The sequence below is a fragment of the Pezoporus wallicus genome, unplaced genomic scaffold (assembly GCF_028554395.1).
Source record: "Pezoporus wallicus isolate ANWC-B61680 ecotype Strahan unplaced genomic scaffold, APGP_CSIRO_Pwel_v1 contig_3365, whole genome shotgun sequence".
Taxonomy (NCBI): Eukaryota; Metazoa; Chordata; class Aves; order Psittaciformes; family Psittacidae; genus Pezoporus; species Pezoporus wallicus.
Genome location: NW_026640883.1, coordinates 5,404,065 through 5,421,449, shown reverse-complemented (window position 1 = coordinate 5,421,449; position 17,385 = coordinate 5,404,065). Strand labels below are relative to the sequence as shown.

Below are 17,385 nucleotides of genomic sequence, written 5' to 3'. Positions count from 1 at the left end.
GAGGGTAATAATACCGAGCTCCTTATTTCCCAAGGGACTGATAGGGAGCCTTGGGTTTGTACGGCACTTTGGAAACATGAAGTGCTACATAAGTGCTAAGTACCATTATCTAGAACTTCCACCGCCACCTCCACATGCGGGTGCAGCAGATGCTGGTGAGAAGTGGCCCACAGGGAAGACTCCTGTGTACTTGTTTACCCTGAGGTTTCACTGGGAAGATGTTCAAGCAGCGAAAGGGAGATTTAAAGTCCTCTCCTTGCAGAAACGGGAGTGATTTCTAGTAAGGCATTTACCCAGCACAAGGGCAGCACAGAGCCGTACAGGAGTCCATTCATCCCTCCAGATGGGTACACCTCTCCTGTCGACAGCACAGTGGGAGGGAGAGCACCTCACTTCAGTGACAGTATCTAAAATCTGTGGCAGTTCTCAATCACGCCTCCAAACACCCAACCAGAAAAACAGGAGCGTTTTCCTGAGCCCTTCATGAACCACCACCACATGCCCACATCTCCCCAGGCTGGGTCAATATTCACAGGAGAAGAGTGGTAAGAAGTACCCAAACCCTTATACCACCCAGCACATGCTCACTCCAGAAGGCAGGCAAGCAACATTCAACTCACGCTACGCGTGACTTAGCCTTTTTCTTGCTTTGCTAGCTACCTGACCTCCACAAGCTGGATTCAGGTCCTGCAAGGTGAAAGGACATGACAGTACATGACTCCCAAGCTCCATGGGCTACTCCAGGCACATCCTAGAGCAAGGGTGGGTGAGAAAGTAAAGTAGATGCCCTGCTGCCTACACTTCACCAAAACCTTAACATAAGAAAATGTTAAAGATGCTGTTCATCCTAGACAGTTGAACATGCCTTGAAGAGTTATAGACACCACACGTATCTACAAAATCCATTTTCTCCTCAACATCCCTGCCCTTTCCTACCTTCTGGTTCACCTAAACCAGAACACTAAATATTTGCTAATTCATAAAATCACAGAATGGATTGGATCAGAAATTACCTTAAGCTCATATAGTTCCAACCCCCTTGTGCCATGGACTTGGGACACCTTCCACTAGACCAGGTTGCTCAAAGCCCTATCTGGGAAAATGTGGCCCTAGATACTACTTGGGGGAACTAAACAGATGCACAAATGGGCTGTGTGGCTGCAGTGGACATCTCATGAATGTGTTCTGCAATGGCACTAAAGATAGTGTTGTTCCACCTGGGGGAGTGGGGAGGAGCAGGGAAGCAGAGATCTCTCACCAGCTGTTATATCAGTAATAAGTTCATGTTCAAATGAAAGCTGACTGTTATTCATCACTAGAAAGGGGTGGAAATTTCATAACAGCCCTAGGAAGATACTTCAAAACACTATTTTATTTCCTTCTGTGTTTATATAATGCACAAAACCAGTGCAACCTGAGCTACATTAGCATTACACTGTACTCTCTTACAAATAAGCGAAACTCATGAACAGACAAATCTAACCGCTTTCTGTGACTACACCAGCAGATGAATTTGGTCATAAGGACACTTGCCAAGACAGTGAATTTAATGCAAGCACTGGAGAATCCTCATGGAAAATAGACTTTTATTAATTAAAGAGTATCACTCGCTGCTCAATGCTGGGAACGGAAACATATCACATGTTCCCCATCTCTGCTCAGAGGAGCTCCAACACCAACCAGCTCAGAACTGCTGGTGGCTGATCTCCAAGGCAAAACGTTGAGACTAGAGCATAAGCAACAAACACACTTCCAAGAAAAATCACGATCTCTTTAGTGATCCTTAACTAACAGGAAGAGCAATTCATTTTGCTGCACGAATGATTAATTATAAATTATTAAATCCAGCTCTACTCAGGATACTTACCCAGGGAGCCAACTGCTCTGACATGTCAACAACTTTTGTTTTCTAAATCTCTGAAACCAGTATCAATTGAAAACACATATGGAGCCAGATTTTCCATGGATGATCTGGAGAAACCCTCCCCACTCTGGTCTTTGGAGACAGCCTTCGTCAAAGAGGACACTGCAGTTATTTTTACCCTCTTCCCTCTCTCCCATCAGTGTAGAACATACAGGGAAGCATCTGGAGAGCAACAGCTTACGTTCCCCATCCTTATCACATAGGAGAGTGCACCCCCTAACCGGGAATATCTGGGGAGAAGCCTGCCCATGAACGCAAGCTTTGCTGTGTTTCAGCGTGCAGCATCCATGGAGGAGGCAATTTCCTGCCCGGCAGGAAGGCGGCGGAGAGCCCTCAGCATCTCCCAACCTCCTGCCTGCCAGCAAGCAGCAGGCAGGGACGGCTGCGTGCAGGCAGGGGATGGGGGGCAGGGGGAGGAGGAATCTGAAAGCAGGAGAAAGTGCGGGGCTGCGAACATGCATCCGAACACAAAGCAGCCGGAGGATGCACGGATATGAAAACGGGATACATTATTATTCCATAAATTAAGTTAAAGCAAGCTCAGCACATCCCAGACCTTTAATACCGGGCTGCTGCGCACCAAGCGAGTTGGCTTCCAGCCTGCAAAATGTTTCAAATTCACTCAACTGAGGCAAGACCCACGTTTTATTAAAAAAGATTTATCTTCCTGCAAATAAACCTCAACAGCTTTTGCGCCCTGAAGAAGCAAGTTGGGTTTGCAGTCTCGCCCTCCTGCCGCAGCAAAACACACAGCCAGAATCTGATGAGTAAAGAATTACCAGTTACAGCTTTCTGAACCTTGCCCACGTCGGGCTGGTATGCAACAGGTTCCAATGTTTGTTTTTATAATAAATAAAGCAAAAGTAGGATGAGACAATGAAGCTCCTCGTCTCTCCTCTGCCTCCTTTGAAGATGCTTTTTGGAGACTTCAGCAGAATTGTCAAGCGGTTAATAAAATAAAGGGCATTCCCTATCTCACATTTCAGCCTCTTCCAAATCATCCAGACAGCCTTAAAACACCCAAGTTTGCCTGTCAGCCATTTAATGAAGAAATACTCATAAAAATTAAAATGTAGCCCCCCCCCCCCCTTTTTCCTTCTTATGTATCTCCTGGCCTGCTGCATAATGTGATTTGTCCTGATAGAAAGCAAAAACCCAAAACAAAACCAAGTTTTCCAGGCAAACAGCAAAACTTAAAACCAAGTTAAAGCAGCATAAAGCCCAACTTGAATAGCAGACAAGTATGCAGAGAACAGCGTGACCTTTCTTATCACCCACTGACATGCTTAATCATTTCCAAACAAGAAAAAATGCTCTTTTCTGCCACTTCTTCATTCTGCAAGCACCTCCGGCGCCTGCGTGGCCGGTAAAGAGTTAAATCTCCCACTATCCCCTGCTGCCTGCGAAAAATCACTGAAACAATTGAGACATTGTCCAGTGAACAAGACTCCCAGGGACTGACATTTTTGTTTATGTCCCAGTTCTCAGCCTGTCAATTTTCACTCCCAACGCTAAAAGCCCGGCTTGCCCCAATACAGTCTGCCCTCGGCTGAAAAGGCTCCACTTCATTTATTTTATTAAAGCTATGGCGTGTTTATGATTCAGAGCTCTCCCCATCTGAGGACCTGTTGGTCCCATCCCCCTTGCCTTTCCCGCTGCCCTGCAATAGCGACTTCCTAACTCCGAGGAGGCTTTGCAATGCCTTTCACAGAGCCACTGCCAGGAAAGTAACTGTGCTTAGGTTCAACATCGATATTCACATTGTGCTGGGGTATGAAATGCGTATTGCTGTACTCTAGTCCCTTAAAATAGCCTTTGATTATTAACGGGGGTAGGGTTGAGGGGAAGGGAGTTGGGTGCTAAGCCAGAGTGGCAGGAACTTCAAAAACAAAATTAAGTAAAAAGAAAAAAAACACATCCATTCCCAACACCCAGCAGCAAACTAGAAAATACACGTAATGGAGTAAAACAAACATCTTGGAGCAGAGCGGTGTTGTCTCGGCTGCATTTCCTGCCTGCGTTTCCATAATGACCGGAGCGTCAGGCCCAAAATATATCCCTTTCCTTCACCCCTGCCGTCCTCCCCCCCCTCCCATTCCCAGCACTTTTTTTGTGTGTTACGCTCTCAATGCTTTATCTCCATGAAAAGCACACACAGCGGTCACCAGCGTTTCCTGTTTGCCGAGTGTGCTTTAACTATATCACACCCTCCGCCGCTGTGCTGGAATGCACAGCATATGGCATTGTGAAAGGGTTTACTGTCGAATAATGGCAGCAATGCAGTCCTGCTGGTTTATATCAAACCCTGTCACTCTCTTCACGGAGGTCCCTCTCGTGCTCTCCGAGAGGCGAGGTAAAACACACACACACACACACAATTTTGAGTCTCACATAGGACATCAACAGAAGCCCAAATGGATCAAGCCTTGCAAACTCAAGACAAGGAAGACTGCAACTTATGAAGTGGTGAGCTGCAGTCACTCGTGATTTGTTTTGAATCTTAGTCCCCAAAACATCCACAGGATCCTTTTATGGATAGACAATAGGGCTGTTAGAAATGCTTTAGTTCCTCACTGTGATTCCTACAGGCACAGCTACCATGGGCTGGAGAACGGCTATGTGCCCAAACCCCTCTTTCTCCAGGTTGGCATGGCTGTCAGCCTGAGCAACCGCTTGAGCCCCATCCCAGAGCACAGCTTCATCTTCCCCTGCTCTCAAAATCCAGAACTCATACATTTGGTTATGTACGTATGGAACACATCCATGGGAAAGCCAAACATACACCACCACCACCTCTCACTTCAGGTCAGAGTTTCAAACCTGCATTTTCATTTAATTGCTTACAGTTTTATTTTTGTGGCTTTTTTATTTTTTATTTTAAAGCAACTTTAAAAGAAGTAGACTCACAAATAAATAAAATAAAGTGCTGCTTCCAACTGCAGTCAGGTTTAGCTAAGATGCTCACAAAGGTTATACTTCAAAGTGCTTTTGTGCAGATCTTGAAATGCCTTCCCATGCCCAGATGCATTCGGGCAGCAGACGCTGAAATGAGTAGCAATATTTTAAAGCCCATTGAAATGCATCCATCCACCCTCTCTTCATAAAAGGAAGCCTTACTTAACAGGCATTTATTATTGCTGAACTAGGGTTGAAAGTTCAGTGTCCTTATAGACCAAAATTATCAAGATTTCTGAGTTTGCAGCCCACGTTTAAGTCCTAATGAGCTATTGTACCACACTCACTGCTATTAACTCTTTGATGTCAGGAACCCATGTTTCTCTTTTAAACACCTCACAGATGTCCAAGGGAAAAAGTGCAGAGCTCACCTGTGCTGAGGACAGGTGAGCAACTGTATGGTTTTTTGCCTTTAGTCCCCCTCCAGCAAAATATGCGAAGACAACTACAGCATTAAATATGCATGCCAAAGACAGGCTAGCCTACCAGTTCGGACTGTGAACATGGAGTCAAGGGAGCCGTACATCGCTCCCAGCTTTGCCATGATCTGCTATGCAGAACAGATTACCTTTCTGGGAAGGGGACGTGAGCATACGGTGCCCATCACACCATATGCATATAGCAGTCAAACCAATGTTGTTTCTTGCACTGAACAGCCCCATCTCCCCTGGATCTGAGCCATACAGGGCAAGGACAACTACCCACTTTTCTGAGGGCAGCTCGTCTATTAGATCCTCTTAAATACAGGTAACAATAAAGCAAAAATGAAATTAACTGGTACCAAGTGCTTCAACCTGCTCATTTCACAACCACAGCAGTGAAATGCAATGTCCACAGGGACATAACACCATCAGGTTTGGATGGTGCTTGGGAAAAGAAGGGTCCATAATTTTCCATCCCCAACTAAGGCATCCAATCCCAACCATCAGCAAATAGGAGCATGATGACGCCTTAACACAAGAATCATGAGCCCGGCTCAGTGCCCAGGCAAGGAGCAGCTGAGTCGGCCAGAAAGTGGACAAGGTGCCAGCATTTTGGCCATTCTCCTCTGCCAGCAGTGTGGGGGCTCATCCCCCACATTTTCTCACCATTTACTCATCCCACAGATACCTCAGCACAGCGATCTGAAGTGGACAAACAATTGCCTACGCAGGAACACAGCTTAACAGGCCATCTACGGTGTGAGCGGACATCCCTGGACGTGCTCTGGGCATGATGAGCCCAACAAGTTACTGCAGGGCGAGCTTCACCAAGGTTTACAGCACCTCTGCAACTGCTTAGAAACACGCTCAGCTCTGGACATAGACACAAGCAAGTTCACCTTCAGTCCAAATGGCATCTGTTACCTCACGTTTACCCCTTAGGCAGCAGTTGTGGAGCAACCAGCGTGCCTCAGATTTACACCAGAGCTTATCCCAAGGTAACCCTTCCTGGCCATCAGAACCCTTTAATGAGGAATGAGAAGCAGGTTACTTCATGTCCAGTAAACGACTTCCCTCCAAACAGCTCAGCATGCCTGAAAAGCACTGAGATGGGGAGTCAACGTGGAGCAGCTACAGCTTTAGCAATGCAAACCCTTGCTTGCTTCATGTTAATTAAGCATGTGGACATGCCCAACATGCAGCGACAGAAGTTCTGCCGTCAGGGAAAACTGCAGTACAGCCATTTGGGGTTTTCTAGTGGTGCTGCTTCCATTCAGCTGCTTGGCAGGAGAAGCATTCATGGCCATAAATGCACAGTACGGAAGTCTGGAGGCTTTCAGGTCCTTTCACTCCGCTCTCCTCCGTAAAATACTATTCCCTTAATACAGGGCGGTCACATCCCCATAACACACAACATGGACATTACAGTGCTCTGCAGGCATACAACAGGGAAGAATTTTGTTGTTTTGCCTTTCCTCTCCCAGACATTATTATCCTTCCACCCAGGGGAGAAGACCATGGAGAGATTTTATGCATTTCCCAGTGGGCAGATGAGCAACAAGAGACCAAAACCTTCTTTCAGGGTTTCTCCTCCTATAGCCATGGCAAGAAATACATCACTGCAATGACAAGCTCCAAGGGAGAAGAGCTCAGGACACAATATTCTGTCTCTCCCTCCATTCCTTTTCTCAGTACTTGCTAGCTGGGGACAGGCAGAAGCCACAACATCTCTCAGGAAGGGGCTTTATCTCATACAAATGCTCATTTCCACTGCCCCAACTCAGAAAAGTGACACTATACAAGACAATACTTAGAGCACACATTTAAATGTCGTCCTGAACATGGATGGACATCGGCTTGCGTTTAATGATTTCTTGAATCAAGGCCTAAAAAGTAAAAAGGAAGGGGAAGGGGAAGCTAGTTTCCACAGTAATAGTAGTTGAGAAGTCTTTGAGTCCTGCCAACAGGAAAAAAATGCGTGGCAGAGAACTGCTCGCCTCTCCTAGGAAACCAGCACAGACCCAACTCTTTCTGCAGAGTAGCAATGCAAGGCTGAGGGACACCCTCAGGGCCTTAATTTGAACCCTTCCTCTTGTATACACACACATAAAGATTCAAACCATTCATGCCCAGGACCCACTACCAGCCTATCCCTCATTACGTATGTAGCACTCCTACACAGGCAAGTCTGGCTGCAGAGCTTCTGCTTGCCGGGCTAGAGGAAGGACTGATTTAGCTGCCCTGTTCTGAGAGATGACAAGCAAGGTACATCTGACACAAAGACTCATGGATACACGGGGTCCTGACAGCACTTAAATAGCACCATAAGTATCTTTCCTGTAAGGTCTGATATATGTTGGGATTTCACATTTAGAAATCAAATTTTTGCTTGGTTTTCCTGTGGGGCTGCAGGTTTTTTGCATGCCTCTAGAATGCAGAGGAATTTGAAAAACTGATGATTTCCACAACTTGGGAAAGTTACTTTACATCTATCTGGTCACACTGGTGAAACAGAGGAGTGAGCAATGCATCGCCGGTTCGGGGAAAGTGGTGAATGATTTTGCTCACTGGTATCTATCACGGACAAGTTAAGGTGCCCTGGAACCACTCTCTGTTACCAGCTTACTGTGTATTCAAAACCAAAGTCTGGTTGACAAGAATTTCTAGCTTTGTTTTGTGAAATTAGGCACAGAACATTGCTCAGAGAGAGATCAGGGGTGCAACATTGCTTATGAAGGCATCACTCCTTGTTACCTGCAACACCTCTAACTCTCCAAAGGCTTGCCAAAATGGGTCTGCCCCTTGCCAAATAGGTCTATACAGGACGAGGAGAAAGCATCCTTCCTTCTCTTTACACAACGGCTTACTGAGCAGCTCCAGCTTCTTCCGTAGAAGAGAGTACAGATGTCTATACTGTCCAGAAAGTGAAGTATCCCATGAATAATCTAATCTCAAACCACATGAACTGGTGAGAAGAGCAGTAATTCTGGGTTTGAGCAATTTCGCAAGCAAATAGTCCTGAGCCCAGCAATGCCAGCTTCCTTCCTTTCTTTTTAATGATAAATATGTGCTGTTTTCTTTACTACAGCACCTGGACACAGTATACAGACCTTGTTCAGACAGAAAATAGGAGGTTCCTATTCAAATGGGCTCGTCTGCACTGGGAAGGTTTTATGTGAGGGCTCAAGTGTGAATTGAAAAATGCAGAACAACTATTTCGAATTATCTCTCCGTGTGGACACTGTTATTCAGCACTAAGAGTTTCTTTGTGAGATTTAGCTTAATCCGTTTCCAAAGCAGATTAAGCTAAACCACACAAAGGACCTCTTACTGCTGAATAAGAGTGGCTGCATGGAGAGATAATGAGGAATAGTTATTCTGAGACAGCTACTTCGACTGCATATTTGGGCTTTGCCGCTCTGCATCAACAAGCCCAAAGCCATACTGGAAAGGGAAGACTGGTTCTAGAAATTTGGGAACAGTGCTGGGGCTGGACCACACCATTAAACCTTCTGCTCTACACATGATGGCTGCTCCTGCTCCAGTCAGCACGGGCTCTGGCTCCAAAAGAGGCTGCATTATTCAATACCTGCTTCTCTCAGCTCCAGATTGAATCCAGCCACAAACTTCATCTGCAGACAGGGTGCGCAGGGAGAAGGACCTGCGGCGAGCAGCCCTGCCAAGTCTGCCACCCTCGGTACGCATCATCTTTGATCTGACAGGCTCACCCATCTGGCTCTCCAGCATCACCCGGCGCTGCTGCGGCTCTTTGCCCACTGCCAAGGCCGAGATGCCACGCACGGCTGCTGCTCTGCAGTCCTCGTGCATGCTCCGGGCTTTGGGGATGGACCGTCTGCACTCTCTCTATCCCTCCTGGCACAACAGCCCTGCTGAAGGAGAGCTGACAGCTCACCATTATTTCATTTTAGGCCCATGCAGGTCCCTAGAAGTTAATCTAATATGCATGCTCCAGTGTAACATAAACTGCCACGTGATTGAATCCAAACACAGCTTGGGCTTCTCTGTGCAAAAACACTCCCTCCTAAACCATCTTCCCAGTGTAGGTTTCTACCTTGAAGTGGTGCTTTCTGCAGCTTTACTGTATCCTGAACTAGTCAGGAAGGGACAGAATTTAGGGACTCATATTTGCATCGCATTTGGGACATAGCAGGCATTTGATAAACAAAAGATACAAGACGCAGTAGATGTACTTCCTGAAGTTCAGTACCCTGGAGGCAGCATAGTTACGTCTTTCTTGAGGATCTCTGATGAGCAAGCTTTTGGCTTGCTTCCCCCTCACCCAGAAGGTTCCAATACTCAGATATGTCAGAGAGATAGACCAGATATATTTTGGTGTGCCTCGACAAACCAAAATGACAAACCTTGGGGCTTCAGCTCAGGAGTAGAAGCTACAGCACAGCCCCCCCAGGGAATCAGAACTGGTGCTGGTTCACCACAGAATCCTGGGCTATAAACCTGTTGTTTCAGGAAGAGCTGCTAAGCCGCCCCTAGTAATGTCAGACAAGCCTGGGAACACTGCAGCCACCTCAAGGTAAGCCACCCCAGCGCCATGAGCCAGCGCCTCTGCCGGCATCACGGACCAGGTTCTCCCAAGTCCAAGTGCATGATTCACTAGAAACAGATGCTCAACAGATTGTACCAAGCAGATCACAACACCCCTACATCACTGCCTTCTCCTGGAGCAACACTTAGGATTGCCGGCCCCTACAATTCTATAGCCAGTCTAGCAGTGTCTGCTATTTTTCTTAAACCGTGGTAGACTTGAAGTCATGTGCTTAGAGAACCTCGGCCTTAAGCACACAGCAAGCTCCTGAACTGCTATAGAGAAAAGTTTGAGAACGAGCAGAGTATACCCTGCAGGCTCAGGAACAAGAGAACAAATAAAGAGAATACAAAATGTATTATTTAAGAAACAGAAAACAAACAAGAACACCACACACAAAAAAATCCCCACCAATCCTCATGATCTTTTGAGGCCTGACTCATGATCCTAGAACAATTGGGGTTGGCAGTACTACACATGTCACAGCATTTATTCACAGCTGAAATACCCCAACATCCAAATACTTCAGAGTTCTTGGAGCTACTCACAGATCTCCTGACTACAGCCAAGTGTGACAATTCATCCCAGCTGCCAATCCAGCCCCAAGGTATCTTCTGAAGGTGCTTTAGTGCTGACTTATGTTTGCAGAAGCATTAAATTCCTGCTCAGTTCACAGGAAGAGGTACAAGCTTGCACATTTCCCCTATCTTGGCATTAAAGCATAGGGACTACCTCCAGTACCTAAATCAAGAGTAGAGGACCGACATCATGCCACGGAGTAAACACAAAGACACAAAGCAGCCCCCTAAAAGTCTGAACTATTTTGCAAACACACCACATTACCAAGTGAATTACTTTTAAGGAGCCCGCATTTCTTCCGTGCTCTACACAAACCAAGCGCTAGGTTTCCCATTCATATTTAGTGAGTACTGGATATAATGCATGTGTTTTATAGGAATCCATCCAAAACAATTTTATTGGGCTGCTGGTAGGCAAATTCTATACTTAGCCCTAAACATTCAGGTTGGAACAGAGATTTTTTTTAAACACAACCCGTCCCAATGAAAAATCAAAAGGAATTAGTGGTGAAAGATTTAGCCACAAAATTCTCAGCAAGTTTAATTTGTTCTGTGGCTTAATTCCATGCAGCTCTGAAAATTCAGGACAAGACGTCTGCACACTTCGGCCATGCATTAATGAAATATTTTGTTTACTTTGCAACTGCCAAAGCAATTAGCCAAATAAAGTATAGAGCATTTAAAAGGAGAGAGTCACTGAAGGAGATTTCCAGTTAAGTCTGCATGGATATTTCTGCAGTGTGAGTCTCAAGGATTTGAGAGCTGGCCCGATGCACCAAGGTCCATGACCTACATGCCAGCAGGGACTGTTCACACACACCTCTCCCTCCCTGTGTGTGTGTCCCTCTTAATGCCAGGTGTTGATATGAATGATATCCAACTCCTTACTCCCAAAACACCACTATGTTCCTGCAACTCAACAGTCTTCATACTCAAAGGATCTCCCTGCAGATCTCCAGGGAACAGGGTGCCCCATCATGGGCACACACAGCCTGAAATCCAAGAACATCCTGAGGTTACTGCAGAGGAAGAATAGCCTCTCTGCAACAAAATACTTAAGACAAACAAAGCAAGAGCTTGAAAAACCCTCTTGGGGCACTGCAAGTGGAATCATAGAATCAATCACAGAATGGTTTGGGTTGGAAAGGACCTTAAGATCATGCAGTTCCAACCCCCCTGCCACGGGCAGGGACAACTCACACTACCCATGGCATGCAAGGCCCTGTCTAACCTGGCCTTGAACATGGCCAGTTCCAAGATTATGCTTCCAGATGGCTTCCCCATACATTCAGGACCGAGCATGATGTACCCCACTTCTGGCCTGTCTGAAGGGACACTTGGTGACTTTTAAAATCTAACTAAGATAAACTTAGTATTTGTATGTATCTCTCTCTACTTTCAAAGTGTATAAGCACAAACCACGTAAGACAAAGATATTAGGGACTAGGCAGGACAGAATGCACAGCTTCAACTCCAGCCACTCCAGGAAATAACTCCTGATCCCTCCAAGCCACCCTGCGGTCCCAGACACCCGCTGTCCACGCACAGAGAGAGGCTGAGAACAGAGAGTACGTTTCAGATAGATTTGCCTTCAGTTTTGCATGTCATATTATGTTTTGAAAACACATTTTTACCTCCTTAAGCAAAAAAAAATAGCTACACTACTGCACAGTGACTCTTTGTTCTTGTGGATTCAGTCTACTTTATGGCTGTGTTCATTACATATTAGAAAACCCAGGCCGAACACAAGTCCTCCCCCCAAGGTAACATTTACATTGACTTCAAAAGGCCTCCCTGCAGAAGAAAATGAGGGATTTTTTTAAACCTTTAACTATTTTGTGAGAAATATACTGTACCAAACCACCACCATTTTGGGTTCTGAATGGTTTTGCCCTGTGCAAAGGACGCTAAAAGCAAGTCTCTGTGTAGCTGAGACAGCAGGAGGCAGGATCCTGGGACCAGTCCTTCACCTACACTCCTGCCCAAAACAGGCTACGGCTTAGTCAGAGTATTTACTTTGCAAAACAGGGAAGAACAGAACTAGTTTTCTCCTTAAGGTAGTAGGAAGGCATGCACAGATACAAAAGGAATGGATGGAGCTGAAGTGAGCAGATTCTCGAGGTCCTTGCACACACATACCATACTCATTTTCAATTGCCTGTCCACACCATAACAGAGAGTTTCCATGGGAGAATCCCACTCCTAAGGCACCCAGATCTCATCCCTACCACCACCATGTGTGGAGCAGATCAGGTGCATGCTGAACAGGGATTTCAGGACAACTAGCAGCCTATCTGCTCAGAGGAGCGCACAAGGCACCCAGCTGGAGTCTGCTTTACACCCAAAAACTTCCTGCTAAAACTGTTCGAAAAAGTCTTAATATCTTCAATGAAATCAAAGGTCAGGGAAAAAAAAAAAAAGAGAGGGGAAATAACCATAAAAACCCTTAAAAAAAAAAAAATCTCAGCCTCTTAATAGTGCTATCTGCAGGCTGAATTCAGGATTTTGACCTAGCAAGCTTAATAGCATACTATTAAAACAATTTTTTCCCCCAGTTTTCTTTCACCTTTGGACACAGATAAGCAGCATGACTGTGCCAGAGCAAGATGCAAGAGTCTTACAAGACGAGTGAAGCACCTAAATGCAAATAAATGCACTGGTCTCAAATGGAGCCTCATGCTGTACCTTCCTCAAGACATGCTGAACATAATTTCAGTTTAATATTCTGTTTCTCATTATGGGCCTTGGAGACTCTCTCAAGCACCATGAAAAGCAGAATTAACCCAGCCCTCGGCACTGGGGGCAATCCAGTCAAATTATTCATGCTGGTCTTTTGCTTCGATTTTTGTAGTCTTAACTTAATGTTCTTAAAACAAATCTGAAAGGAGAGCGGCTGACAAACAGTACAGACTTTACTTAAGGCATTACAGACAGCCATGTTCTGCAGCCTTGAGTCATTAAGCTAAGAACTCGCACTGAAGCCAAGGGGGATTTCATTGGTGCTGGGTGTAAAGGCTGCAGCCCCGACATGGAGCTCATGGTAGTCACAGCCAAGCACTGAGAAGGAAGAATGTTAGAAGAGGAAAAAAGAACAGAACGAGGAGGGGAGTAGGGGTGGGGGGAGAAGGAAGGAGGGGAAGGAAGACACACACACACCCCACCACCACCACCCCCCCCTTTTCTCTTTGCAATTTAGCTGCAAAGATTAGCTCAAATCCTGATTCTGGAGACAGGGAAAAGATAAGAAATCATTTGCAGGTGTTAGCATTTTTCTACACATCTTCAGGGCAGCGCAACTCATTTCAAGCTGAAAAACTGGCATAGGTACACTTGGCGGGTAGATAAGACACAGCAACGTGGGTGGAGAACCAGTTTCTACCCCTCCAAGTTGCACTCACATGGAAACATCGGCATGTCCATGGAATACCCCTCACTGCTCCATAAAGAGATTAATTACGTTTCTATGTATGCAGAAACTGGGGTAGAGCCTCATGCAAGAGCAGCCGGGTCCCAGGTGCTGCGGGCAGGCAGAGCAGTGACACCAGAGAAGCCTGACGCATCCCAGGCCAATTGGCATCTGCAGCCACATCATCCTCCCCTGAATGCCATTACTTACTCTAACTTTGTTTACCAAGAAATAAGACCATTTTCACTCCACAGAATTAATGTGGCCTGGGGCAGATGCCAGGAAAAAAGGGTGGAAAAAGCTGCCCCTTATTTATTTATTTTAACAGAACAAGGCAAAACACTTTACTGCTAGAAATAAACATTAAACCTGCAGAAGCACCACCCCCCCCCCTTGCCAAAAACCCCACTGCTCCCTCCCTTACTGCCTCCTCCACCTCCTCTCCCTCCAATATTGTAAGTAGCACAAAAGATCACATTACAAATGCCAGCTGTGGCTCTTTTGGAAGGTGGCCTCCATCTCGGAGGTAGTATATGTTCCTCACAGCCTAAGTGGTTGCTATGGTAAATATGCTTTTTATTGAACAGCAGAGCGAAACAGCTTTTAAAGAGACCCATAAGAACCCCATAAATGGTCAAAATACAAGGCAGATCAACCTCAGCCTCCCTGGAAACAGGTTTCTCTATTTTCCAAAATGATTGTGGTGTTTGAACTCTGTTTTTTTTGTGTATTTGGGTTGTCCATTCATCTCCACCTCACCCACACCCAAGTGGTGGGGATGGGATCCCAGCCAGCCCCCCACACCATGAGTTGCTTCGGCTCTTAAAGACTCTCCTGCATAGCAGGAAGCTTTAGGGACAGCAGATGCTCAGCACTGAAGCACAGGTGATCCCCAGCAAAGCTACCAACCAAGCTCAGCCTGCTCTCCCAGGCTGCAACCAGCCAAGACAAGCCTCCTGCTACCTCCCCATTGTCTCCTACAAGCCTGACACCATTCCATCCTGCCAGCCCCAGGAATGCTCCTATCCTGTGCGCTGGTCCTCCAGCACAACAGTGAAAAAAAAAATCATTAAAATGAGAAAGATACTTTAGTTCATTTCTCATTAAGATGACAGCATGTTTTGATGGCTGCAGAGTTCTAAATAACCAGACAAACATATTTTTCCTGATCTCCCCCTCCAGTGATGGCCCAAGTGGCCTTTCCAAAGAAGGAAAAGCAAAGTCATTCTGAGAAAGTGAGGCAACCAGCAACAACTAGGCAAATACCAGTCTTGTTCCCATCACTCTCTGCCACACTGAGGCATGGTTTAGAAGCTGTGGACTCTAAAGGATAGGAAATCGATTTTCTTTTAAAGCAAAAGGCACTCATAGCAATGGGCTGACAATTCTCAAGTTAAAGAGACAACAATGGAAAAAGCAGCTTTTCAAAACTGTTGAGTATGATTGGAGATTTCAAACAAAACAAACGTGTCTTGGATGATCTACCAGCTACAGCAGCTTTAGACTGTATAGCAAAAGACAAAGTATGAGCAATGTTTCTTTCTCCTGGGATTCACCTTATCATCCAATGGTTATAAAAACATTTTAAAAAATCATGTAAAACTTGGAGAGAAAGTATTTCAGAAGAAATATTCCAACCCATAATGTGCCGATTTCTCCAGAGGTAAAGCTCCCAGATGAACACTCGGAGCGAAGATGCTCCTTAACATCAGACGGCACTGACACCAGCTATATAGGTGAGGATGGGCCAATGCATACCATCCCTCTTGCATAACACCATATGAACAAACAGCTTCCTTTTAGACCTTTAGGGAATAAAGCAAGTAAAATAAACCCCCCAAGTCCCTCTCATGCAAATTTGTATTGATATTTCAAACCCAACATTATTTTTACAAGAGAAGCAAATTTAACCAAAAACTGAAAAATTAAGCAGTTAAGCTATTTTTTGCAATGTTACTCATTATAGAGAGTTATATTTTGCAGGTAAGTAGTAAACACCTGAATCACACTTTGTTCATGGGAAGTGATCACAACATAAAGCAACGTGCTCTGCTGAGCTTGGTTCTGCTGAGCCTGCACCCAGGTAAAATACTGCCCAACTCTCACAAACTTACTTTCAAGATTTTGCAGCAAGACAAGATTTTCCTTAGTAAAGGCCATAGAACAGGCTTGGGTTTTATTCTTTTTTTAATGCTTTCCAAAGTGTCTCTTCATTCTCTTCAGTTCAACACTGCCTGATGTGTAAACCAGCCTCACTGGACTCCACTGCCACTAGTTAATTCTGCAGTGTGCAAATTTGGAGTGTTTTCAACTCTGCTCTCCTATGAGGCACATGAACAGCAATTTCATGAACAGCCCAGCAACAGCAAATGCATTCCCTCCTTTTACCATGGGCTCATAAGGGGCTTTGTTTGAAGTATTTCTCTTTTAGTTTGTACAAAAGAAAACTGATGACAACCAATGCCATTAATGTCAAATGTCAAAATGTTTTTATAAACAAAGGAAGAACATCTTTCTGCATTTACTTACAACAATGTGTGCTGGAGATGGAGACCTAGCATCCTTGAGGGCTTGTCTACTCTGAAGGCTCCCTGCCTGAACATCAAGCAGTGGCCATTTCATCTGCAGATACTGGATGGAGGAAACAAAAATGGGAAAAGAAAAATGAGTTCAGAAAAGAAAGGCAAAAAAAATAATAATAAAATAAATCTTAGGTAATATGGTTAAAAGATATAAATTAAAACTAATGCAAAAAACTGAAACAAAACTTAAGACGAGTTTGCATGTTTGCGGAGACAAAAATCTGCGCAGAACACTTGATTTCATACCACTGCATTACACTCCAGGAATAAGAAAATAGAGCAGATTGCAAAGACAATATTACACTGATTTTACTAATCATAACAAACCTAGAAGCAGAATAAAACCTACACAGAAACAAAATACCAAAACCATGAAGAGGATGGGACAAGGGAGGGGAAGGTGGATTATCGGTCTCAGGAGAGAGAATACAAGTATCACGGGTTAAGAATATGATCTCATTATTTAATGGGTCATCTGTCAGCCTTCTTTCAACAAATGCACGATGTCAACTCCTCTGGCTTCCCAGCACTTTAGAAGCCCTAAAGCAGAGGTCTACCCCAGAAGGACTGAGCACTGCTGGGTCTTCACACCTATTTTCTCTACTTTTTACAGTTTCTGGAAGTCACCATGCATTATTTGCCTCTTGCTTATCTTCTGTCAGACAACCCTTAAGGGACTTCAGAGTGTAACTTATTCAATTACAAGGCCAAATTTGATAAGCTCTCTCACTGATGATGTCCAAGACAGTACAGCCTGGTACACTCAGGCCCAGCTGTGCCGGCCAGGCACTCATGGATAGACACAACTTCTTCACGTCACTGTCATCAGCAGATAGGCTGAATACACACAGGCTGCAAGTCCACAGCACAAAGGGGTGTTGATTCAGGAGCAAAAGAAAAGCTTGACTGCACTTCAAGAAGGAGCAGAACATTCCCACATATTTAACCAGCATC

General features: G+C 45.1%; 1 protein-coding gene across 33 annotated transcripts in view; it reads right to left on the bottom strand.

Annotated features, from left to right (window-relative positions):
- Window positions 1-17,385, bottom strand: part of TCF7L2 (transcription factor 7 like 2) — a 175,675-nt gene that overhangs the window by 96,450 nt on the left and 61,840 nt on the right. For 30 of the 33 annotated variants that reach the window (XR_008973741.1, XR_008973742.1, XM_057421143.1 and 27 more), the window contains exon 4: window positions 16,379-16,480. The exons of the other annotated variants lie outside the window; for them this stretch is intronic. Coding sequence is in view for 28 of the 30 variants with exons in the window: in XM_057421143.1 (XP_057277126.1) it covers window positions 16,379-16,480 (102 nt within the window). In the remaining 2 variants the exon portion in view is untranslated. The remainder of the gene's footprint in view (window positions 1-16,378; window positions 16,481-17,385) is intronic. 33 annotated transcript variants of the gene reach the window in all.